This window comes from Myotis brandtii, unplaced genomic scaffold, assembly GCF_000412655.1.
Source record: "Myotis brandtii unplaced genomic scaffold, ASM41265v1 scaffold474, whole genome shotgun sequence".
Classification (NCBI taxonomy): domain Eukaryota; kingdom Metazoa; phylum Chordata; class Mammalia; order Chiroptera; family Vespertilionidae; genus Myotis; species Myotis brandtii.
In genome coordinates, this window is record NW_005368113.1 from 499271 (window position 1) to 502079 (window position 2809).

General features: G+C 58.9%; 1 protein-coding gene across 1 annotated transcript in view; it reads right to left on the minus strand.

The window, feature by feature from the left end:
* Window positions 1-2057, minus strand: part of LOC102244063 (sialic acid-binding Ig-like lectin 5) — a 9569-nt gene extending 7512 nt beyond the window's left edge. Inside the window, exons 1-6 of the mRNA XM_014547421.1 lie at window positions 1992-2057; window positions 1526-1912; window positions 1030-1299; window positions 723-770; window positions 232-486; window positions 3-146 (exon numbers count right to left, since the gene is read on the minus strand). Of these exons, the coding sequence (XP_014402907.1) occupies window positions 3-146; window positions 232-486; window positions 723-770; window positions 1030-1299; window positions 1526-1912; window positions 1992-2028 (1141 nt within the window). The 5' untranslated portion in view covers window positions 2029-2057. The remainder of the gene's footprint in view (window positions 1-2; window positions 147-231; window positions 487-722; window positions 771-1029; window positions 1300-1525; window positions 1913-1991) is intronic.
* Window positions 2058-2809: the final 752 nt, after the last annotated feature.

Sequence of the window (2809 nt, forward strand, 5' to 3'; positions counted from 1 at the left end):
GTGGGAGGCGTTGCCATGGTTCCCCTCCAGCAGCCCCGCCCCCAGCCGCCAGCGCAGGGAGGGGGCCGGCTGGGCCCTGGAGGAGCAGCTGCAGTGCAGACCCTGGTCCTCCCAGGAGCAGGAGGGTCCCAGCAGCTGCGGGGGGTCTGTGGGGAGCGAGGAGAAGGGTCAGCGGTGCCTCTAATCTCCCCAGAACCCAGCTGTCCTGCCCCCCGGGGTCTCACCACTCACAGACCACGGAGAGGCTGAGAGAGACGCTGTGGGAGCCCAGCGGGTGCCGAGCTTGGCAGGTGAACTCTCCTTCCTGTGCAGGCCCCACGCGAGGCAGCTCCAGGATCGCGGTGCTGGAGATGGGGGTGGCATTCAGGCCTGGGGACCCCCGGAACCAGCTCAGCTCGGCAGGGGGGTTGCTGTCAGCAACACAGCGCAGCCTCAGGGCCTCTCCCTCCAGGATGGTTAGGAATGCGGTTTGTAGATTCTTGAAGTCTTTGGGTAGAGAAATGCAGAGAGAGAGAGAGAGAGAGAGAGAGAGAGAGAGAGAGAGAGAGAGAGATGTGTGTGTAACACAGGTCAGGCACCCACCCACCAGAGGTGAGGGTCTGGGATGATGACTTTCATCCTTGACCTTCCCAAGTCTGATCCCATTCAAAATCCTGCTCTCTGCTCTGCCCCACCAGGGCCCGGGGCAGGTCCCAGCCCAGAGAGGAGGGGTTCTTTCCTACCTGGGTCGTTTCTGAAGGAGACGCCTATGGTGAGGTTCCCTGGGGCATCTAGGATAGAAAGATGGGCCCCACTTCACATGGATGTCACCCCAACCCCAAGGAGGGGCAGTGGGAACCCGGAAGGGGGGGGAGCTGTCCTTCTAGTCCCCTCCCCACCTACAGGCACATCCATGCCCGGGTGTTCTCAGGTTAGCTCAGCCTCCTACACACACACACACACACACACACACACACACACACACACACACAAACACACACATATCAGTCCCACTACCTCTAGGGACGCAGCCATCCATCAAACACTCACAGGAGACATTGAGCCGGATGGTTCTCTGGGAGGTCAAGTGAGGCCATTCCCGTTTCACCTGACAGGTGAGGTTGCTGCCATGGTCCCGGGGTCTCGGGGTGAAGGTGAGCACCGAGGAGCCGAGGGTCTGGGGGTCCAGCGAGTCCACAGCAGCTCCTGCCCAGGAGAAGGTGAGAGGTTGTCCCCTTTCACAGGACCCTGGCAGGATGCAGGTCAGCTCTGTGTGGTGCCAGGATTCCAGCGGCTCCAAAATCTGGATGTGGGGTTTGTCTGTCAGGGAGGAAGAGGAGAGGGGGAGATACCTGGGCCTCAGGGAGTGGGACCCAAAGTGTGATCCTGAGTGGGACTTGTGTCTCAGGGCCCCTGAGCTCCCCAGGCCCTGTGATCTTCCCACCACCCAGCGCCAAAGGCCTGAATCAGGGAGTGTCCAGTGTCCTGTTCCTGCTCTAAGACTGGGTCCCATGTCCCTGGGTCCTCCCCTGGGCCCCTGCCTTACCTGTCACCTGCAAATTGAGCATCTTCTCTCGGTAACTATGTTTCACAGAATTTCCTATCTCCACTTGGAAGAAGTAGCGTCCTGTGTCACTCCTCCTGGCATATCTGATGTAAAGGGAACAGTCCTTGGTCTTGGGGTCCGCGAAGATGAAACGGTTTTCTGTCTCACTCTTAACCGGTTTACGTGGGTTGCTCGAGGCCACAGGAACATCACAGTCTGTGTTGTCCCTGTCCCGGTACCAGTAGGTGTAGAGGTTTCTAGGGGAAGACCACGAACTCCAAGGGTAAAAGAAGGAGCAGGGCACATGGACACACAGACCCTCATGCACTATCACCGAATCCTGCACTCGGAGCTCATACTGGTAGCCTGGCTGCTGCTGCAGGGACCCTGGGGGAGGGGGACAGAGGCTCAGCAGCAGCCCCGGCTGATCCCCCTCCTGCCCAGCCTCCTCCCTCAGCCCACTCACCCTCCCAAAGCAGGGGCAGCAGCAGCAGGGGCACCATGTCTGCCTCTGGCAGGGCAGAGCGGGTCCTGGTCCCTGTGTCAGGGAGGTAAGTGCCCAGCTCTGAGGTGAGGCCTAGGACGCCCCAACAGGAAACCCTGGTGGAGGGACTGTGGCCAGAGTGGAAGGGGAACTTGGCCTCCACAGGATGTGGGGGTGGTTGGTGGTGGCTGAGAAATCAACCTGTCTCCCTCCCGCCTCGACCCAACCCTGCCGGTGGATATGCTGAGGCCCCCAAAGGTTGAGAGGCATGTCCAGATGTGAATCTGAAAGTAATCATCTTGCAGATGATGTGTAAGTGGAGAGGGAGGTCACCCAGGGGGCCACTGGGGTCAGAGCTGGACTTGGGGGAGCCCCACCCTTAGGCTGAAACCACTGATGGGTCTGGAAAAGGATAACTTTACATTTACTTTAGACAACTCAAGTGCTGGCAAGAGAAAAGGAATTTAGACTCAACTCCAGTTGGAGGGTGGAACCCCCGTGAAAACTTGAGCATTCAAGCTCTGAGAGCTTTGTGGGGACACGAGAAGAACACGTGTGGATCTTCCAGGGTCTGAGGGACCTGAGACAGTGACAGCACACAGGCCCCATCAGAAGGTGATGTGTGAAGGGAGATCTCACCCTATTCGGAGGGACCCAGAGGCGGGGCCTCAGCATAGCAGCAAATTCACCACCTACAGCTCAGGAAGCTTCACCTTCAGGCCCCTCACATGCTCCGTCCCTTTTCAAAGCCCAGCAGGGACTCGAGTAATGCGTGGACATACCCTGCAATCCTATTACTC